Raw genomic sequence first — 21,373 nt, forward strand, 5'->3', positions numbered from 1 at the left:
GGCGAATGGCCATTAACAACGTCGCTTGAAGGATCTCGGGCACTTTTACGTCTACGAAATCCTTCGGATCTAGGAGTACGAGGGGCTTCGATGGTTCTTGTAGATGACAACTGAAAACATTCCCTCATAGACGGTGTTTTAGGCGAGGGCAGTTCAGTCACTACATCCATAGTGTTCACGCTGAAAATACGATAAAATACAATAAATAAAACATAAACCTTTCTAAAGTCGCTAAATATCGACAAAATAATAACTTGATACTTCCACTACTGGTGAAACAGCTGTGGAACCGGTAAGTTACTGATGAGGGTTAGCTTTCAAACAAACATTTATTTCTTGTGTCAGGATTTCACTATGTGACTGAAGCTATTCAAATGCTGTGCAACAGCATAAACATCAATATACTATGACATGCGGCAAATATTATGAATCAAAGGGCGGGATACGCATGTATCATTTTGGAGAATAAATAGGGTAGCTTTAAAGGGCAGTTAACAATCTTCCGTTAATAATGCTCCCTCAAATTTAATGAACAGGAAAATCCAAAGCTATCAACTATGAAAACAATGAAATACTTACTCCTCTTTACTAAAAATCGGAATCCTTTCTCGTGAATGTAAAATGAAGAACTAGTTCGTTGTACAGCACATCCACCATCACAAAACAAACCTGACAAGCCAGGTTTCCCGCACAATCGCTCGGTTATATTTCGATTGGTTGGATTCGTTGAATATGATTGGCCCCACGAACTCGACATTCGTCGACCTTTGTTTCCTCCGAAAATATGGCGGGCAATGGAATGAAATTGTCGTAGCCGTGAAATAAAATTTAGTTCCTTTGCGTGGGTTGTTTATTATTGTAATTGTTGGCGGATAAGAGTGGAGTGTGAACAAATGATTCCATGCTGCACAGGTCGATTAAGACGCCGATGAGTTTTTTGAAGATTTGTAATCAACAATGCAAATCAATTTTGCTTGAGGGGACATGCATTTTTGGCATCATAGTCAAGGAAAATGATTAACCTGGTATCCTAATTGTTACGACACTCTTAATCGCTTGATTGGAGTTAGTCTGATTGAAAATTGGCATTTCGGTGTTTGGTTACAATCCGGTCGGTTTACCTTGTTTGAATTCTAGCATTTACTAACATTTCTAAGAGTACTTCATACTTCTGATGGTACGAGTAAAATGCACCCCACGTTTAAATAACGATTAAACGGTTAATTTTAAAATATTTTGAGGAAAGTTGAGTAACTACCTCAAACGGGCGTGAGGTAATCATCACTAAGTCAAAGTAGTCGTGGCCGTAGGTACTACAACGGTTGTGATGTATCATTAGTTTTGTTTATTACTACCTTGTAACAATTACCTGAATGCAATATGACCCAAGAGTTTTGTCTAACTATTAAAATGATTTCAGTGTTACGCTTCGGTATCGTCTCGTATGTATGTATTCTACTTGGTGTGTTTGATAGATAACATTCATTTAATAAAATGTGGCGTTTTCTGACTTCAGTACCTGTTGACTATTCAGTTGAAATAACAATCTAACAACACAAGGCCTACTGAGGTATTGTAAAAAATTGGCAGAATTCTGTCTGAAGAATAATTTTTTTACCAGAAAATATATGCTCGAAAAGACGGCAACCATAGAATCAGGTTGTAGCTTGCATGGGCATTCGGAGAAAGGTGCTAGGATCTTCCCACACTACACCCATCACCATCTGAGACGTGCATGACACTTGTGTAGCTTAAGGAAGCAATCTGTCAATTGTTCCTGGTGAGTATTCCTTTAAACAATGAAAATTCTCTCCAGTGAAACACTGACAACCACCAATGGAGAAATATTTTCCAGTTTGCTCCATGCCACATACCTGTGGTTTAACTTTAAAATTGTCAACTTGTAAACATATAGGGGGCTGTGGCTTCCAAACTGCAGATTCTGTCAATCCATCAGCCAAAAATTTTAAATGGCTTCAGAACTTCTCCAATGGCATATATTAACCCAAATATGTTTTAATATGCACATTTATTTTCATCACTAAAAGCACAGATATACATCTACATCATTCCCTGCTGCAGGGGTATGTGCTGTTTGAGAACCACACACTACAATTAGACAACAGCACAACCCCATGTGGCTACGGACTCCTTGGATTAATCAACTGCAAGGGGAGGTTTGGAAGTGGGGGGGCACTCCTGCTGGAGGGCAGGGATAACTTCACTGTCCACCCCATGTGAACACACAATTATGTTAAGGCCCACTTTCCTTCTCGAGATCAGCAGAGAACCTATTTAGCTCAGAGGATGCCATTTCAAAGGAAAATTTGTTTAATGCCAAGGGGTATAACGCCCCCTCCCATCCAAAAAGAGGCTTTACAATTTAGAAGAAAGCATACTGGACTGGAGAGGACACAACCTTTCCCAGTTTGTAGTATTAACATTATTAATTTAAGTACAGAAAAACTTGTATGCACACATGAGCAACCCCTAGAGAAATAAGTTAATAAATCTTGCAGCACCTAAGCATATGCACCGTCTAATTAGTATGGTATGAGCTTCCCGTTTCATTATGGAAGACTGTTCCTTCCACCTACCTTGTACCTCCCCAACAAATTAAGATCGCTTGTTAAATACTATCCGCACACAACCATTAAGTGGCAGAACACCAACTGATTAACATTCCATTTTGCAAGGAATTGATCCTATAACCAAATGAAAATAAACATCTAGAACCATAAGCTCCAATAATTAGTAGTTGAGGTACACTTAATGGTGGCCAGCCCTTCAGATGCAAAGAAATAAAGCTAGTTGTTTCACACCTTCGCCTCACCGAACAAAAGACAGATGTGCTCATTACCATTCTTCCCCACACATGCAGGCAAGCTATCAGCCTGTGTTAAAATGACATTTGTCTTCAAACTATCATAATATTACATTACATGAGCACTTGAACGCATTAAGGGTCTTCCCACTCATAAAATAAAAACACAGGAATTAATGGTTATTATTCATTTATTTTATGTAAAATAATGACATTTTATGGATCAGCAATGGTAACCTCCACCTCCACACCAGGTTCAATGCTAATGGATGTCTGAAATGTAGAGTCAAGGCGAAATGGTACAGAAAATAAACAAAGTCCAGGTCCCCAATTCCACATTAAAATACTTAAACACTACCAATTATACGACTGAAAAAAACCGGATAAGAGCTACAATAACTAATTTAAATGGTTTGACCTCAATTATTTTTCTACCATTATTTCCCCATCAATTTGTATCACAGTAGTGTAGGCAAAAATAACTACATGCAAGAATTTTTTTCAAAATCTGTACAGGCAAACAATACATATCAATGGCAAGTAGCTGTCTACCATATGGAAACACCACTGCAGTCATCATTACAAGATAACCCTAACATTTCACTAAGACATTAGAAATATTACAAATATTTCTTAACCTTTTAGCAACACTGCCCATTATCGTTAAACGTATTTAACTAGCAATCGTTTATTAGAAGGGTAAATAAATGCTTACAAATATAATGAATGCTCATAAATAGCCAAGAGTGAAAATACGGCGGAAGTCAACAAAACCGACACACTTAGTAATATTGCAATTATAACATCTTATAAAAATAAGTTATGGAGGTTGGAAAAAGCTTACAAACTATATTATGATTTTACCATCTAATTTGAGAATACTTTCGACTGATGTTCAGCCAGACCATTCTAAGCCAATCAATTTTGGGACGCCACCGGTCAAGATTCCGGGAAGGAACAAGATGAAATGAGGAAGCAGTGATGCCAAAGAAAAAATTGTTCCATAGGTTTGAATAAAAATTTAATTTTAAAAGGGCACTCGAAGTTAATGGACTATAAATTTATTGGTGCGGTACAATCTCAACTGATCGCATTATTCATTACACAGGTCACTTAATGCCGATAAGTAAACGAAACATTTATTTCATCAGTTTGTGATTAATTCCACATTAAACAAAATAACAGTTAAAATGAATACACATGAATTAATATTATATGGAGAAGATAGTGGGTATGTTTGCTTCAGAAGCGGGATGGGGACTGCTAACACATCAAGAAATCCACCCGAGCTAAGTTTGGACAACGAATATGTATACATTTCTAGTAACCAATAATATTAAATATGAAAATTATCAAAAATAAATTTAAAATTTTAGAGTGCGCAGGGAAATTTCTCTCGGAAGTATAAAATTAAAGAACTAGTTTTACTTCAGGCCAGTTGTGGGAATTTCTTGCGAACTTTCTCTTTTCCTAGAATTTTTACTAACGTAGATTTAGAAATGGAAAATTAAAAGTTTTAAATGAACTTAACATCATACCACCGTCTCACATTTGATAAAAGGATACAATCTGCTTCACAATTTCCGATGGACTATGAAGGTCGATGACACGTTTATGTATCCTCATTTGGAAGCGATCCCACGTTTTCGAACCTTCACCACATGGAGTCTTTCTCGTTGTTATTCGCAATATTTTGGTTGGCATTCTTACAGGTCCCTTCACCCGCAGAGTCTGCTTTTTAGCTCCCTTAATTAAATCTGCACAAACTATAAAACAGAATAATTAGAACATCCTTTAAAGCACATGACGCTAAACCGCTACCACTGAAACCTCACCTTTCTCGAGGCTTCTGGCATTTCTAGAAGTCAGTGTTATTCTAATACGATGAAAAGCGGGCTCCACTCCGGGCTTCTCAGGATCTTTGAACGACTAAATCGTGCAAAGAAAAAATGAGTCTTAGTTACAATTTTACAATGGAAGACACCAAAATCTCAAGATGGCGATTTCCTTGTGTTATTACTAGTTTTTCATGAGATCTATTGTGGTTTATGGACTTCATAGAACTTCAATAAAATATAAAATAAAACATACCATTACTACTGATAGATTTTACCCGGTCGAGATAATCAATTCCACATAAAATTGATCAGCGCTGAACCGAGTGAATGCTTTACCACAAAGGCCCACGTGTGTCACTGGAAAAGAGAAAATATAGGTGGCGGTAAAATACTGTGACAAACACGTAACGATATTCAAGAAAACAGTCGCGCAAGTTTATTCAATTGTCGGAAAGGATGTGTTGACCGGAATGTAAAAGGAAGTTTATATTAGCCATGACATACTCAAATAAGTTATCGTAACTGAACTATTAGGCTTGACAAATTGGAATTGTAAATAGGTCTTATAAAAGTGAATTTTGAAAATGGATGTTCAGTATTTGTCTCAACAACATCTTGCTGGATTTGAACATTATAAGGTAATTTACCCCATTCTTAATGTTCCATGGTAAAATTTACTCTCTATTCGGACTTGGGTATCCCAACTTATAAATGTATCTATTTTAATACTAAAGCACGTAGATATTTGCGTGATTTGTGTTATCATGAAGCATTAGACCTACCCGTATTGCCCATCCCATTTTTAACCAAGGCCACAATTAATATTAGTTCAGTATTGCAATAAGATCCCTTATCAGCAGATCTTTAATTTCGTGTGCTTATTTTTGTTGGGTTTATTCTGCAAGTGAACGCACGTGGTATCCCGAAATTCTGTTGATCTATGGTGTACAACTTAACGAGGGCTGTTAATTATTCTCTATCTACAGCTAAATATATGCCTAATACAAAAGTTATATTTGTGGAAGGTGGTTTCACTAGTACTTTTTCAATTTCCCTTCAAATTAAAAACAGTTTTCATTCAAAAGTTTCCTAATTGGTATGCGAGGTGCATTGTGTGCGTTGGAAAGATTACGTCGTTAATTAACTTATTGACGCCACTGTCAATTTCTTGTAGACGGTCTCATTGTTTCTGCTTTCCTTGACGTAAACCTGCTGCATCACGAATCGGATTGTGAATGCAAATCAACTTGGAAGTGGCCCTAAATGACCTTTATTGTATGCTAATGTACAGAACTGTTAACACCTTTTTTATCTGTTGGTATTCGTATTTTTCCCTCGGCTCTCCTTAAATGTCTTCGGGATAATTCCCTTTTTAATCAAAGTTGTCTCAACGTTTTATTTTTAAAATTTTGCCGTTTTAATCCCAATTGTGGTTCCCCCGCTGCATATTACTCTGGTAAAAATAACCTCTGTAATAAACTATTGTACTCATACTTGGAATCGCTGTGATACAGACAGTGATGTCAGTACCGCATCATTATGATGTTAATATGATATTGCTCAGTTGCCTGCGTAATGCTGATAGTAGTTTAGGTAGGTAGCTGTAGTTTTCGGGGATACGACCGACAGCAATGGTTATTTGCGATATTACCGATTTATCTGTCATATTTGTCCCAAATAGCCACAGCAAAGGCTAATTTTTGCTGGAAATCCATATATGCTATAAGAATTCGATTATGATATCGAAAGCGGAGCACATCGCAGCTGCATTTACTTGCAGTTATTTAATTGTTCACTCGGCGAAACTTAAAAGGCACAGGTTAGCGTTTCGCATCCATACTTACTGTGTGATTCTTCGCTGTCAAGTTTTTTTTGCATTTGCCGGTGGCCAAGCTCATTGGCAGGTTTAATATATGTATATTTATGTTGCAGGTGTAATACACCGGTCCAGGGTGCTCTTACGTTAAATTTAGTTACTACTATGGTAATGTTGAAATGTATTATCGTTTCTTGGCTAATAGGCATAAACTTGGTGTTTGGATCTTCCAAGTTTAAACTTAAATTTTATTCGTAGTTCGTAAATGCATACACATATTTAATTGTTAGTTATTTATAAGCCTTTACACAGGCTGTTGCTTAGACCCGAAGAATTAAAACGTTGGTTTGGTTTGGCTAATGTATTGACTTCTCAACCCTGGTGGTACGATTCCCGGTGATGGCAGAAGAGGCGTCTCTGCCCGAGTGCTTTGTGAGAGTATTTTAAGTGAATTAAGCTGTCTTTCGGATGGGACGTAATATGGTGGTGGATCCTTTGACATATTTCGTTGGTATTAGCGGCTTACTATCCACCCTCCTCCGTCATCCCTCCCATTCACTGAACATCCCATCCCTACCTATTATAAAATGTCCATACCTAGTGACGCAAATGACCTCAACCGGCAGGCGATTCCCCCAAGAACAATTACTACAAAGAATAAATTATCAACATCCGGTCCCATTTTAGCCCCTTCTAAATTTACATCGTGGCAATTTACACCTTCGTATTTCCTGACGACATTTTCTGCACTGCATCCCTAGATATCTATTTCTAGTTGCCTGTTTAAGTTATCCAATCATATGCATCATTGTCCTCCATATACAATTGTTTACTGCCATGAGTTCCCCAGAGAAGTTCAACAATGAGTATTTCCTTAACTGTTATCAATGTAATTGTATGACCTATGAATGAATTGACAGTGCATTGATTCCATAAATTTAAAATTTCATAGAAAAATGTTTCACTTGCGGTTTGAAAACTGGAATCATCTGTTAATTTTATTAATGTTCTCATTTTGTTTTTACAGTACAGCTCCCTGGACACCAGCCCATTGAGCATCTATGTTATGCACCCATTTTGGAACAATGTTGTGAAGGTGAGAAAATTAATTAATTACGTCTATTAAATATTGAAGGTACTTAAGCATATAATACTCATTAATAGTGATCTATATCAATGTCACCAAAACTGTTTCGGGAGTTTTGAGTTTTATTAGGTCTACTGTTTACTGATTTAAATGGACTTATGTTAACAAATGTTAAAAAAATAACATAAACTGTTTAAGTATTAATTTGCTCAAAGTAAGGCTAAATTGCAAAATAAAATCTCAGAAAAGTTCACTTTAATGAGTTTTGGTTTAAAGAACTGTTCATTTAATGGCTGAAGTCATTGCCAATGCAGTGAATACTTCATGATTTGGCAAGTAAGCTGAGATATTATTTGGAACTCACTCTTAGGAAGAGCTTGCACTTTGTTTATGAGCACCAAGATTGCCTGAAAAATAGAGACTGTTTCAAATATGTTTTCCCATTAGACCTCCAGTTAGTCCATCTCGTACGCTATAAGGTGTGCAATACCCGTATATATGTGATGGTAGTGATTGCTATATTTTTTTCCTTTTCAGCTTTTTCCCAAATGGATTGCTCCTAATCTTTTAACATTTGTGGGCTTCCTGTTCACTGTTGGCAACTTCTTGTTGTTTGTGTGGTATGATTATGATTTTTACGCATCAAGTGATGATCATCCAGAGTTCCCATCTATTCCTCACTGGGTTTGGGGATTTGCATCCATAAACTTTTTCTTGGCTTATACTCTTGGTATGTATTAATTTAATTTTTAAGGCAATGCCCAATTATGAATTTTGAAGGGAAGTAGAGGGGCTACGTTATGCCCAGAAATAACCATAGATGTAGTAACTTAAGTTTGATGAGGGTCAAAAATATGTCTGTTAGTAAAAAAAGTGTGTTTGGACTGAGATCTAAGCCATACTTGATGATCAACGTCTGGGTTCTGAAATTGGAAGAATTTTAGAGTTGCTCTTTAAGTTCCTGTTCCAACATTGCATTGGGTATATCTATAACATTGCACTAGTGGGGAGGAAAGCCTTGACAAGAACCATCTGCAGCACACCAATGAGACCAAAACTACACCAATTCATTGGTGTAGTTTTGGTCTAATTGCTATATACCCCTTTGGCTACAACATTCCAATACATCCAAATAAATTTTCTCTTACTAAGCGTGAATTGCAAGCACCTAATGCTCGGCAATCCCATTGTGATTTACTATGCAGGGTGAAAATACCCAGTTACTCTTGAAAAGTTGGTCATTGTTTATTTTAACCACAAAAATATTCTTAGATATTTGATACTTTTTAAAAGTATCTGTTAACTTCTTATCTGTAATCCTATTCGCAGAAGAATAGTGTTAATTGGCCCTCATTTCATAGTGTGAATGGAATGGCTACGTCGGAACTTACATGGGTTGGTAACAAAAAGTTTGGGGGTGTGGTTCCCTAATATTTTTCTTTTAACTCTTTGTCCCTAACCCTTGATTTCATATCATCTACACACTTTAACCTTCTTGCACCATGTTTTGACTGAACCAGTGTTGAAATATCTATGTACCTATTATTCACCAATTCCCCTGTCATGATCCCTGTCCTTCAGTCATGTTTACCCTACTTCTTCTCACAAAACCATGATTTTTTTCCTTGAACATTAACCATATATAGGCATCAGTATTAATTTACTGAAATAGAGCTAACAAAAGAATCCAATCTTAAGTTAAATGTATGGTTTCGTGCCTTGTTTGCTCTAATATAAATGCAGATGAACTATCTCTAGTTTGCAATAATCAGATAGCGTTCATATCGTGGAAGAATGAAAGGGTACCCCATGATAATTATGTAACCTAATGACTCTGAATTACAATATTTTACTTGTAAAGGAAATGTCCCAAGCCTCACACCACACTAAAAGGCCAGACATTGTGAAAATAAGTGAGACTAAATAACACAGGTTAAGAGAATTGTTTCTCCCTCACACAATACACTACTATAAATCGGAAAGCAGAAAAACTCTGATTAATTTTCTCCAAATATCTTATCTCCACAGACATTGTTGTCATCAGGTGTTCTTCTGAGTTGCAGGTCCCATGTATCACCATCGTCTGTATCTGTCCTTTGCCTGTCCCTTGGTGTTCTTGCAGTAATAGTAGCAGATTTAGGGGAGGTGACTGACTGCTGAGGTCGTTTGCACCATTAGGGATAGGGGGGTAAAGAAGATAGAAGGGTGGAGAGATACCCGGTGTCAACATTAGCCTACTCATAGCAAAAGTAACAAAGGGGTCTACAGTTTAACATCGCGTCTGATAGATGGCATGTTCACTTAAAGTGCTCTCCACAAAGCACCTCAAGTACGGATTGGTATACCACTGAAAAAGATCTGCCATCTCCAGGATTCAAACCTGGGCCCTCTGGGTGGGAAGCCAGTACATTAGCCGCAGCACCATCCTGACCCCTGGTGTCCTTTGAAGCCCTACTCTCTTAACATTATTCATAATTTGTCTCCTTCCTCCTGTTCCCGCAACAGACATAATCACCATCTCTTGCCTATTTATTGCATTCCCAACCCAGTTTTCTTTGCTATTCTGGACTGTTTATGAGGTTTTAGCCTCTGTAGCCTTGTTTAAAACTTGACCCCTTATGCTATCAATCCAATATTTAATTATCTCCAATATCCTCCATACCACATCGTAAAACAAGCTTTAAGCCTGCATTACTCTCTTTTTGTCAAGGTCCATGTTACACAACCATAGGTGAGAGCTCACATTCCACGCAGAGCATTTTACCAATTTTTTGTCATATTCCATGGAAGACCAGTGCATGATAAGCATATTAGTCTTTTTTTGCCATGTCCCTTCTTGTTTTGTTAGAGAAATATCCATGCAATGAGATAAATTCAAGTTGTTTTTCCCTCAAAGGATTCATGAAAATAGTTCACATGAAGAAAATACTCGGTGCATATTTCTCCTGTATGGGCATCCTCCCTTTAAAATTTCATGTGTTGTAACACCCCCTGCCAAGTACCAGATACTGCGTAGATATAGATGATTTTTTTCTGAAGGTGATGGCCGTTTTAGGGCACAGCTGCAGTGTACAAATCTCTTCAATCTTTTTTAAATGCTTTGGTGGAATGTAAACCTGACCAGTTCATGTGATTTGGCACATTGTGCAAGTCATAGAAGTGAAGCTTCTTGCTCCATTAAACTGAGATATTTAGGCATATAATTGATTCAAACAAGTTCATCTTTCCAGAGTTTCTAGATTTCATCAACTTGGGGATTAAAATCACTTTCTGAAGAGGATTTCCTCTCTGGACATTGGACTACTCTCTGGTTTAAAAGGATGATACTTGTAGTGTAAATCTCTCCAATACATTAAGACCCCTTGGCACCTTTCGTTAAGAGTAGGCTAATGCCGAAGCCGGGTATCTCACCACCCTTCCTTTCCCATCTATCCATAATGGCACAAATGACCCTAGCTGTCGGTCGCCTCCCCTAAAACTACTACTGCTCCAATACATTAAAGGATTCAACATGGACTTTGCCATTGTCACAATATGGTTGTTTGATGGTGCACACATGAGATGTATTTATCACTATGCCTGAATAGTACATATTCAGTTTCTTGGTCATGACCTAGCACATTTGTAAAATCCAACTTTACTATCAGTATATCCATACTTAAAATAGTAACTTTGTATTTTCTATGCTGTAATTGTTACAGGGAACATTACATTTCATTACACTGCAGCATTTTCATGTGCAATATACTAGGTCGGTCCAAAAAAAGATGAGGCTGTTTGAATAAACTTAATTTTATTAGTTACCCTTTAATCATTCTTATGGCCTTCTAAATACAGCCCTTGGCTCCCACAATACAACGCTCCCAACATTTTTTCCAGCTTTCAAATGCTGCCTGAAATGATTCTTTCGGTATTGCCTTTAAGTCTGCATTACAATTTTGTTGGATGTCTTCAATTTTCAAATCAGCATCCTTTCAAGGTGGATTTCATCCTAGAAAATAGGAAAAATTCCACTGGAGGAAGATCCAGAGAGTAGGGTGGCTGGGGGATCACTGGTGTGCTGTTTTAGGCCAAAAACTCCATTGGGAAGGAAAAAGGGAGGGAGGAGGAAAGATGGGAAATGAGGGTGGGGAGGGTGTGTTTTGGGTTCACTCATTACAACAAAGTGCCCAGACATGGGAGGTATTCTGGGGGACGGAGTGTAGGATTGTTCAAAAAAGGGAGAAAATGAGAAAGGTTCATGATTGAAAGAATAAGTTGCATTTATCCCTACATGATGACAGCTGCGAATAAACAATTGAGATAAATACAATACAAAGTGAGGGAAGGTATAAAAATGGATACCCTGAAATGGATGGAAATTGTCATCCATAAGAACAAAAATAGGGCACTATGTAGTGACTTTTTTTAAAACCTATCATCCTCATTGTCCCTAAGCACCATGAACTGAAAGTCCTCTCACCCCACTGCTCCAATCCTATTCTTTACATTCTTGTTAGCCCCAAACACGCTTGTCCAGGACCTGTACAAAATTGAGTGGTCCTCCAATGTTTGCATATAAGCCCTGTTAGATTCCTGTAAGGAATTCAGCACCACTTCACATGAGATTCACTCGAAACACTCTGCTGAGGGAACCTAAGTTTCACCCTAATATTGTATCCAATGTATATGGTTCAGAAGTTATAGTATTTTAAAATCTCATTTTTGTCATTGATACGCCAATTTCAGGGTGAAAATGGTAACATTTTTAGACTTATTATATAAATATTTTTGTAGTATTATCAGCACCAAATACGCTCAAATCAATATACAAAAATTCGGGATAAAAACGGCATAGCAACAAATTTTGAAAGCCAGAAAAGCCATGTCAGGAGTAAGAAATATATTACTCCTTAATTGTAATACTAACAAGCCTCAATTAGGTGGGAAAGACATGGTTTACTCTGGGAAGATTTCTGATTCTCGTTGAAGAAGGAATTCTACTCAGTCGGGGAAAAGTCATAAATTGCCTAATTTGTTCAAAACTTCGGGAAAAGAGCATATTTAATTTGAAGCCAGATAGGGGAAGGCGGGCAGGGAATCCCCGATTGAGAGCGTTTCCCTTTCCGTCGTGAGCCCGGGTCATGTATGGCTTAGGCCATCTGGCCGAAATACAGGCCGGACTGGAACTACAGGCCGACTTAGGTGATACCAGTGGCTCGCGCGGCGATAATTCCGATGTGCTCAATGATATTCCAAGAAAATGAGCGGCCAATCCATTCAAGTATGTTAAGGCGCCAGATGATTTCTTTTCGTTGTAATGACGTCTGCACCAACAATCGCCGTCTGGAGCCTCTCGTGCGGTAGGTCCGCGGGTGTACGCTCGCTCCAGGGCCCAATTGGATTGGTTAGAAGGGCGCCGGTAAAAACGACTCGACTTGCTGTAAACAAAGTTCGAAAATTACATAAGCTTTTGGCATGGAATATTTCCAATAAATGTGATAAAAATCGTTTCTGATAGCTTATGATATATTCTACTTTGGTATTAGGATATTTTTCGAATTTCGCGAATGCACTGTTTATCACTAGTAATGTCGCATGTTTCTAAAAATTTCCCCTCCCATCCGTACTTGATATCTGTTACCGCTCAGGATAACCTGCTTTATTCTCCCTTCAACAAGTGAGCAGTGTCAAAAGGGCTGGAAACTTATCTCCTATTATTTATCAAGTGATAACATCATCCCTACCTTATTCAGGAAAAACTGCTTTTTTTTAGAGAATGCTCGATAATGGCTGTGGTGAGAACACACTCATTTGCACTGAGATAGGACTGAGCGTGTTTACCAATGCTTGCTTAGTGATATAATAGGATAGTGATTCATTTTCAGTGAGCACAGTGAGGGTAAATGGTAAATAAATAAAATTCGTGGATGATTTCCTGTGTCTTGATGGAAAATTTATGGAAGATGGTGAGGTGGATTAAGAGATTAAAAGCAAGCGAATGCCTCCAGAAAGATTGTTGATGGTGAATGGAGTGCTGTCAAAACACCTAAGCTGCCGTTTAAAGCAGCAAAATTTTGGCATGCCAGGATAAGCATGGATTTCTACTAAATTATTCTAAAAGGCGCCAAAGGGTCCACAGTTTAACGTCCCATTCGACAGACGTCGTACTCACTCAGAGTGCTCTCCACAAAGCACCTCAAGTAGGGATTGGGATACCGCTGAAAAATATTTGTTGTCTTTAATTTGAACCCAGACCCTCTCAGTGGGAAGCCTGTACGTTAGCCACCACACCATCAAGATCCCCAGAAATGAATGGGTCTAGAAGGAATGTGCATATGATGCACTGTTATCAACATGTGTGTAATGGTTGTGCTTCACTTGTTTGGTTATGTTGAGAAAATGAATGCAAGTTGAATCTTCCCATTTTGTTTTTAAGGTCTACCCACCATTACTCAGCAGTTCTCACACCTTATCTGCAAATACTGTTTTTCAAAGTACTCATTTGATTTTACTCCCACTAAAACTTTATCATTTCGCTTCATAGTTCTTCTAATTCTTGTAATCAGTTTGAATATTAAATACATTTCATAATGACGAAATGATGACAGTAACTATATCGATGTTAACCATGACTTGATCTCAGTTTCTCCCACCAATTTCCATGTGTACCTATGTCTGTGATGGTGTTTGAATCAGACATCAATTATTATCAAACTCTTTCTCTGCATAATTCAATTGCCCCCTCTTTCTGATCATTCAAAAACCACAATTTCCTCCCATCTCTCCATTTGCCTAAAATTGAATTTCAATCACTCTTCACAAAAAGGTATTTTTTTCCCATCATGTTCTCATTTATTTCCTCTAATTGGTCATATCAACTCTACTTCTCCCTCCTGCTGATTATTTTTCATGTGTCCACCTGGATTGATAGAGCTGCTTTTATCTTTGCCAATAAAATTTTATCTCTTTTTTTCTGACTTGCTTTCTATTCACTACTTTTCTCCACAGTTCTCTATTCAATATTAAAACCACTACAAAATGGCTCTCATTCTCCCTCCAAGTATTACTCTGTAACTATTGCTCCACTAATTTCTGCTCTCTCTGTCTCACTGTGCACAAATCCAACATATCTCTGAGGGAGTATGGTACACTTTTCATTATTACCGAATAATATTCGGGTATAAATTTAATTTTTTTTTTGTTATTCTTAAGACTTAGGTCTGCATAGTCACCATTCAGATTTATGCATTTCTCCCTGCATTTCTCAACCTTTTCAAGCTCATCAGTGTAGAATTTGGGAGATTGCGTCAAAAACCATTATTCTTCCTCTTGAATGATGTCGTTTGTGTTGTCAAATCTCTGAACATGTAATGGTTTTTTGAGTTCTGGGAATAAGAAAAAGTTACCTGGGACAAGATTGGGAGAATAGGGTAGATGTGGCAAAAATTCAATCCCATATTGCCTTTATTGCCAGTCACGCGGTGTTTGCGATTGCAGGTCGTGCTATATTTGCTTCTGAAAAGGAGGCACCAGTCATGGAACCCAGCATGCTGATGCCTTTCTCATGTGCAGTTGTTTGCGAATAATTTTGCATGCATTGCCATAGCTAAGATCAGCCTCATTCATGATCATTTGGCTGCTCTTCAGTCTTATAGGACAAAGTCTGCCGCTTTCTTTGCTGTGGCAGCATCGTCCGTGAGTGATGGTCCTCTACTTTTTGGATCGTCTGTTAGGTTACATGTGGCAAGTTTGAAAATTCCTTTTCCACCTCCCAACTGCATCATATAACCAGCTATCATTTCCATAAACAGCCCTCATGTAAGCTTGTATTTGCCAGGCGCTGTAACCCTTCAAATGATGGAACTTAATCACACTGCAAGCTTCTCATCTTCTCCATATTGCAACTTACCTCAGTTTATGGCTTCGGAAAACAAAAAAATCAACAGTAATAGCTGTAATTTATGACATTATGTACATAAAGATCAATTAATATGTAGAATAAATTTTTTCCAATTATCTTGGTCATTTCTTGGTAATAATAAAATGAAAGCAATACCCCCATATCCTTTTGACATCTCTCTCTTGCTAATTTCTAACTTCCCTGTCCTTAGCATTGCCCTATTGCTCCATTTCCCTATTGTAACTTTTGTGGTCCTTCTGGTAGTCTTCCATTGTTGTAAGCTCAGCTTTGCAAGAATTTTGTGTGGTAATTTTGCCTCCCCCACTGCTTAAAACAACCACCTTCCCAGTCCCATAGTTTCCAAGATTATCTATTTTTTTCCATCCATATTTATAGCATGGGAAAATAATTGAAGTATTTTCCTATTACCTTCCTCGTTAGCATTTTTAATATGAAACCATCACTTTGATGGCTTTCCCACCAGGGTCAAATGCTTTTGCAGCCACCTTGCTAAAGACCAGGTGCAGCTCGGGCTACCCTTTGTCTAGTTCTTACCCTCCAGCCTATCTGGCATGAATAATAGGTAGAAGCAAATTGGTATAAAATGGGACTTGCTTTAAACAATTGTCAAAAAAAGATAAGCAAAATATTTTTGTAATGTTTTACGTAAAAATTGAAAAAGTCTTGTTTTTTCTAGTTTAAAATCTGTCCAACTTTTTATCAAGATATTTCTCGTAGTTTACAAATGCCCTTTCATCATTCCCAATGTCGGATGTTGCGACAAATTTCGACTCTTATCCTTATTGGATATTTATTTCCACTCAAGAAAGCATGCCTTGACCTCCTAACTTGCTTGTGGATAGTATCAACAGAGCCGGTCAATTAATTATCTATGTGGTATTAATCAAGTGATAGCTTCATCCCTATCCTATTCAGGAAAAACTGGATTTTTTTAAAGGAAACTTGATAACTGCTTGACAAAATTGTGAAAGATGGTCAGGTAGATTAAAAGATTAAAAAGTCAAGCAAATTCTAGCTGAAAGATTGTTGATGGTGTATTGATTGCGGTCAGAACGAATAAACTGCTTTCTAAAGCAGTAAACTTTGGTATGACAACATAAGCATGGATTTCTACTAAATCTGGTGGGAATGACATACTTGGGTGTTCGCAGTAAAAATGAGAAAGATAGGGCTAGGAAAAATATGCACTGATTATCAACAGGTGTGTAATGGTTGTGCTATGCTTGTTTGGTTATATTGAGGGAATAAATGCAAGTTGAATCTTCCCATTTTGTTTATAGGGCCTACCCACCATTATTCCGCAGTGCCGAGAATATTTTATCTGCAGATATTGTTTTTCTTTGTAATCTTCACTTTTGCTCCCACTAAAGCTTTATCATTTCACTTTTTAACTCTTCTAACTCATTTAATCAATTTGAAAATTGAATGCAGGCGATAAAAACTAAATGATTGTCTGCTTTGCATGCACTCTGAGAAGTTGTATAAGTTGATGTCCCTCTTTTTTATAAATTTTCACAATCATTTCATAAATTTCCCATACATGAATATAGATGACATTTACATTACAAATTATCAGCAGCATTAAAATATTCAGTGACCAATTGGTAGAATAAGATATTTCTATTGCTCATAATTTAATATTTAGTTATTTTAATATTCAAAACAGTAAATGGTTCCATGGTGTTTCAAAGTCTCACCAAGAATGGTCATGTCCAGGAACTTCTTACCATGGTAACACTTCACTTCTTTTTACAGATGGTATTGATGGAAAGCAGGCAAGGCGGACAGGTACTAGTGGGCCATTGGGAGAGCTTTTTGATCATGGTTTGGATTCCTGGACTGCCCTCTTCATTCCAATATGCATGTACTCAGCATTTGGACGTTCGTCAAAAGACTTCAGCATACAACCAGTGAGGATGTACTTCTGTCTTTGGAATGTCTTCATCAATTTTTATATATCTCATTGGGAGAAATACAATACTGGTGTTCTCTTCCTCCCTTGGGGTTATGATGCATCCATGCTGGTAAGTTTGAACATAAATCTTATTCATGTTCATAGTCGAAATTAGTCCTTAAAATACTGTCAAACAAAATCTTGTCGTATATTTTATCCAGCAAGTCAGCTCTAGCAATTGAGCAGATCCGTAAAATCTTTAATAAAAGTGTATTTTCAGGGATACTTTGTGTGTGACAGCCATAGTAAGTAATAATGCAGGTTTTTGAGAATCTGCACTTCGTTATGACATTTTGTTATTTTAGTGCCATATTTTTTGTTCAAAATTGCCAAATCACACACCAGTTGGAAAAAATGAGATTTTGGGTGTTAAAAAAATGCTTAAAAATGTATTTCATTTGCAGGCCTTGTGCCCAAAATGATTCTCATTCCAATTAAAAAGTCTATTTTTATGGTTTCATCTGACTCTGGGCCTACTCTGTTGAAAAATAATTTGTTTAAGCCAAACTCTATGAAACAGACCATAAGCTCATTTGAAATTAGTATGGACTCATTAAGTGCAAACATTTCATCTCTAGGCTTTTCCCCAAATTGCCCAATTGTATACAAAATCCATTCCAAAGTTGATTCCCTTAATAAATAAGGAGTTTTGGTAATCTTTCTTTGCGTACCCACCGGTTTGGGAATCACTATTGGCAAGGAAGTCATTACAGTGACAAAGGAGGCAATGAGGAAACATGAACTGTGAGCACTCACATGGACCATTCTGGTTCTGGCCACATTGTAAACTGCAGCCATTGAGGCATTGATGCAAATAGCATGGTACATCCTATCTAATGTTTAGATTTTTCTCATGAAAGGGATGTGACAGTGTGGACATCCTCTATCAGGAGTAGTTGAAGAGTCTAGGTTGCAATTGCTTGCCTGACAACATTCCATTGCATATTAACTGATTTGCATCTTGTCACCAAAGAGAATATACCTTTAGAATGCTATAATTATTATAACGACTTAGAGTGGGTAGTAAGCGATGATTCTGATATCCTGAATCATGTTGTATCATTTCCAAAACAAATTGGCTAATTTAATATATTGTAAATGAGAACAATCTACCCAAAGGTAAGATTTATTGATTTATTTGAATTATTGTTATTTTGATTAAAGGATGAATGGGATGCAAAATGCCCAACATTGACGACACCCCGTTAACCAAATTCTGTTAATCTAACCGACCATTCTCATCCATTTGTTCATAGCATCAAATATCATAAGTTAATGGGATTATTTAGTGTCTTTTTCATGCATAATTTAGGGAAGTGTTCATATACATTCGAAAATATGTGAAATGGATCTGGTAGTATGTCATTTAAGCATGATGGGAAAACTGGGAATCGAGAAAATGATCTCATTTCATATTCGAATTGAAAAAAATAAGTCATTCATGGAATGGTGCCAGGTCAAAATTTCCTCAGGTTCAAAATAACTTGTTATTTTCCTGTACTTGACAAATCATCAGGAGTAGATATCGGGAACAAATTAATTCGACCCCTGCCAGCTACAATATGGAAAATAAGGGAAGAGTTAACTGGAGGGAAGAGTATTGGATTGAGTTCCCCAGGTGTTTTTTTTACACAAGTAGGCTGGAAAATATAGTCAGTTTCCAAATGATGTGTACCCTACAGCCCATGCCAAACCTAAAAAAAATCAGTGATTTTCGAAAAACCCATTAAATTCCACGTTGATTAATCTCTTGTGCACACTGAACTCAGCCACCTCTCCCGAATTCTGATGCTGTGTTCCTCTGCCTTATGTTACATCTTACCTTGAAATCCACCTCAAGAATGTATGGCAGGGGGTGAGGTCGCAAGCTTATTTCCGAGTTTTTTGCTTGGGCTGGCAGTATTATCTCTTATCCTATATTTGTGGTCTTCATTAGCAAAATAGAAACGAGGATTCTTTCATCTAGTATTTTATTTCATACAGTAACTCAAAGCACTGGACAGGGAAAATTATGATCTTTTCAAATTATATTGTGGGGATTTATTTTTTAATGTATTTTTGACTTTTTCTACTCTTGATGTGCACAGGCCAAAGGTGTCAGCCGATCTTAACTTTAATTTACACAGTGACAGATTTTTATGGAGAATTGTGCAGCTCTTGTCCTAAAACCATAATCCATGAGATTAAGTCCTTTTTCTAGATAGTTGGACTTCTTAAATTCCAGAAACAGGCGCAATTATTTTAATGATACTATCTTCAAGAAGTTACATGAGTTAAAGGAAGCATAGCCAGTTGACAAAGAGAACTGGGTTCAATGTATGGTGGTGCACAGCATATTTTTTTATTGATTTTAATTACAGTAACAGTTGAGTCTGCAGTAAAAAAGTAGGAAGTATTGATGAGCACATTCACTTTCACTGAATCGTATAACAGGCAGATCTGTGACAGTATATGTATTTATAAATATTTTTTCAAGTCATAATTTCAATTCTCGCTCAAATTTGAAGTTTAAAGATATTATAATCTGTAATGCCATCACCTACAAGATTCAATAACTGTCTTCGGTATCGATTGTTATTAAGTGCAATTTTTTTTAACTCCTAGCTTGAGAAATTTGGTAAAGTAACTTAAGTCTACCTGAGAAAGGTGATTGTAATAGAAAGATAGCCCAGAAATGTCGTAAAAAAAACTTTTTTACTCAAATGAAATGAGAGCAAGTGGTTAAACTTTTTGGCAAACCAAAAAAAGCTATATGAGTTACAGCTACAGCATAGAGGGAAGTTTTCAAACCCATGGTAGGCTTTTCATATATGCCCCATTTGGCAATAATTGTTACTCAAATGTTAGTAAACAGTATAAATGTTTAATAATGCAAATTGGTGGAAGTCAATTTGACCATAACACACATGCACAATTAAAGGATATATGTTTAAAATATTTCTCTCTGCACCTAATTGAGCTACGGCTTAGGAAAGTAATAGAATACAGGTAGAGAGATTAGACGTAATAATGACCACACCCTAGTGTGGTATTAAAAAAAATATTGTCTTAGTGCTATCACTTTCAGTTATTCAGTGATAATTGAACTTCTTCCTTCCTCAAGGTTTGTTTTTATAAATTCTCTTTCGCTTAATAAATGCCAGAAGAAAGTGAACAGGTGTGCAGAAAAATTTACGACAGCAATTATCCCCAGGCATTTATATTAGCCCAACTGCTGGTGTACTGATAAGCCTGCAGCATACTGAAAGAATAAGCATTACTGAAAATGCCAAAGTCATAAAAAGAAAAAACGTTTTTGGATATTCTTTGACCCAATTAGCCAGAAATATACATTATGCAAAACAATGCTTATACTTGCAATATTTAGTATCACTCTACCAAAATTGAAAATTCACTAACATATCATAATTCAAATATAAATCAAGGTTAATTCTGGGAGGTAAAATCGGTTTATACAGAATAATATGCACTTTTAACTAATCATCAATAGTTTTATCTAACACAAGATCAAAAATGAGGTAAATGCACTAATTTGTGATAAAAATTGTAAACTTAGTGTTAATATTTAAAGTATCAATAATTTAGCTCAGAATATTTTTATGATAAAATGTTGTGTTTGACCTAATGTTTTCAATGGTAACTCCAATATTCATTAATGTTTTGTGGGGTAAACATCAGTGTTTGTAAACAACACGTGTTCATGAGATAAATCAAGACAGCTTTTATATGCCCCTTTTCACATCTCTGTAATTATGCATACAACCCTTTTCTTTGCATCATTGGATTTTAAAATTCACTATCAACAAGAACTGTAATGTTTTATGCGATGCTTATCTGTAATTATAATGCAAAAAAATATTTAAGTCAAAGGAACACATTTGATTTTTCTTAGAGAATACATGGGAAGGCTGAGAAGTACCTGGCCTGACCTAGAGATGGCGGTAGTTGTTT

The 21,373-nt window shown here is 36.8% G+C and overlaps 2 protein-coding genes across 5 annotated transcripts in view; one reads left to right on the forward strand and one right to left on the reverse strand.

Annotated features, from left to right (window-relative positions):
- Positions 1 to 2,997: 2,997 nt before the first annotated feature.
- RpS20 (ribosomal protein S20) lies at positions 2,998 to 5,029 on the reverse strand. The gene is made up of 4 exons (XM_071593351.1): positions 4,916 to 5,029; positions 4,660 to 4,753; positions 4,391 to 4,590; positions 2,998 to 3,097 (listed from the first exon to the last, which is right to left on the reverse strand). The coding sequence occupies exons 1-4, from the start codon at positions 4,916 to 4,918 to the stop codon at positions 3,041 to 3,043; spliced, it is 354 nt and encodes a 117-aa protein (XP_071449452.1). The 5' UTR covers positions 4,919 to 5,029; the 3' UTR covers positions 2,998 to 3,040.
- A 74-nt stretch (positions 5,030 to 5,103) lies between these two features.
- LOC139694834 (ethanolaminephosphotransferase 1-like) overlaps positions 5,104 to 21,373 on the forward strand; it is a 30,073-nt gene continuing 13,803 nt past the window's right edge. The window contains exons 1-4 of one of the 4 annotated variants that reach the window (XM_071593347.1): positions 5,104 to 5,300; positions 7,506 to 7,574; positions 8,103 to 8,295; positions 17,224 to 17,492. In XM_071593347.1, the coding sequence (XP_071449448.1) occupies positions 5,247 to 5,300; positions 7,506 to 7,574; positions 8,103 to 8,295; positions 17,224 to 17,492 (585 nt within the window). In that variant the 5' untranslated portion in view covers positions 5,104 to 5,246. Of the gene's footprint in view, positions 5,301 to 5,821; positions 5,977 to 7,505; positions 7,575 to 8,102; positions 8,296 to 17,223; positions 17,493 to 21,373 lie in introns of those variants that run through there. The other 3 variants (XM_071593348.1, XM_071593349.1, XM_071593350.1) reach the window with 3 other exon arrangements.

This window comes from Hetaerina americana, unplaced genomic scaffold (genome assembly GCF_022747635.1).
Source record: "Hetaerina americana unplaced genomic scaffold, ioHetAmer1.1.p SCAF_57, whole genome shotgun sequence".
Taxonomy (NCBI): domain Eukaryota; kingdom Metazoa; phylum Arthropoda; class Insecta; order Odonata; family Calopterygidae; genus Hetaerina; species Hetaerina americana.